This window comes from Penaeus monodon, chromosome 28 (assembly GCF_015228065.2).
Source record: "Penaeus monodon isolate SGIC_2016 chromosome 28, NSTDA_Pmon_1, whole genome shotgun sequence".
Taxonomy (NCBI): domain Eukaryota; kingdom Metazoa; phylum Arthropoda; class Malacostraca; order Decapoda; family Penaeidae; genus Penaeus; species Penaeus monodon.
This window is the reverse complement of record NC_051413.1, coordinates 17,985,694-17,987,097: the sequence shown is the minus strand read 5'-3', so window position 1 is coordinate 17,987,097 and position 1,404 is coordinate 17,985,694. Positions and strand designations below refer to the sequence as shown.

General features: G+C 44.7%; 3 protein-coding genes across 4 annotated transcripts in view; 2 read left to right on the top strand and 1 right to left on the bottom strand.

Annotated features, from left to right (window-relative positions):
- Positions 1 to 1,404, top strand: part of LOC119591398 (serine protease HTRA2, mitochondrial-like) — a gene marked incomplete at its 3' end in the record, with an annotated part of 49,963 nt that overhangs the window by 13,517 nt on the left and 35,042 nt on the right.
- LOC119591399 (importin subunit alpha-9-like) overlaps positions 1 to 1,404 on the bottom strand; it is a gene marked incomplete at its 3' end in the record, with an annotated part of 83,153 nt that overhangs the window by 70,237 nt on the left and 11,512 nt on the right.
- Positions 956 to 1,404, top strand: part of LOC119591400 (BUB3-interacting and GLEBS motif-containing protein ZNF207-like) — an 8,929-nt gene continuing 8,480 nt past the window's right edge. Inside the window, exon 1 of the mRNA XM_037940144.1 lies at positions 956 to 1,096. Within this exon, the coding sequence (XP_037796072.1) occupies positions 1,056 to 1,096 (41 nt within the window). The 5' untranslated portion in view covers positions 956 to 1,055. The remainder of the gene's footprint in view (positions 1,097 to 1,404) is intronic.

The following is a 1,404-nucleotide window of genomic DNA, read 5'->3' as shown; positions in this document are numbered from 1 at the left end:
CACGTGCATGCCATATAAACAGTAGATTTCAAGAGAGTGAAGGACATTTCCGAGCGGAGCTTGCTCGCTACCGACCGCCATATCCTGTTGACCTGAAACCTGAGAATGATCATTTCACTTCCGTGCTATACATATTGATTGCCTCTAGAGTTGAATTTCTCCTGTTCAGCGTTATATTGGTTGCTAGGCAACGGGATGGCGCAGCGTGCCAAGAAGTTTCTGCACAGACGGCGGAATGGGGAAGGAGGCGGTTCTGTGTGAAATTCCGGAAATAGAATAAAGAGCGAGATGTGCGCTTCATCAGTGTTACTGCTTTTTGACGCTTTGGGATGAGCAGGAAGAGGTGAATTGGTTTGTTTCGGAAGTGGGGTGGAACATTGGAGAACTGGGAGTAAGGGTTGGAGATGAAAAAGCTGCATTCCATTTATATATTTTTTTCTCTTTTCTTTTTAGATAATTAATATTCGGATTTTATTAACATTGCATTTCGGCATTCGGAGCAAGTCTACTGAAAATGATCAAGTGCTCACTCACAATAAAATGATAGTGAATAAGAATAATATCAGGTAAATGACACACAAATAAAAACATACTCTGCCGTATGAGTAATGTGCTTGTAAAATTATAATAAATATATCATTCTGGATTTAAACCAGCCATTTCTTTGACATGACCTCCTATCATTACACCATTTACACTTCATATTGGTGCAAAATAAAGGGAGAATACAAAATGCTACAGTCACTCCGAAAAAACATCCATTTTCTTTCCCGGATCTCCACCTAACAATAACCCAATAACCCAAAACCAACCTCCTGTACCTCAGCCTTTTTCAAAACCAGTCGAAAGAACCTCCTCGAAAAATAGCGAAACGCCCTCCTCCACCTCAAAGAGTGACGAAGAGGCCGCATAAAGAGGTCACTGGAGCTGTGCAATTACATAAAAAGTGCCTCGGAGTAGCGAGGCCCGGGAGGAGGGCGCATGCGCACTCGGCCCCCAGTGCGACGCAGACTGCCATATTGCGAGCAAGGACGGGCTCTCGAACACACACCAAAATGGGACGGAAAAAGAAGAAGCAGACGAAACCTTGGTGTTGGTGAGTGATGAGGAGGTTTTGTAGATGAGGTTGAGAATGGAGAGGAGGGGAGAAATGGGAGGAATGAGTCTGATAGGAGGAAAGAAGAGATGGAAAAATGGCGGTGTTCTTCACCCGATATCTCCGTCAGGCCGATCGATGGCGGCGAGAAATCGATTTTAAAGACCTTTTTAAGCTATTTTTCTGGGTCTTGGGGTCTTTTGGGTTTGTTTAAATGTCGGCAAGGGTAGAAGGGATGCCGGGGAAAGTAGAGTGCACGAAGCTGTCTGTCCTTGCACCTCTGTACGGCTGTGCCTATGAGCGGCTTG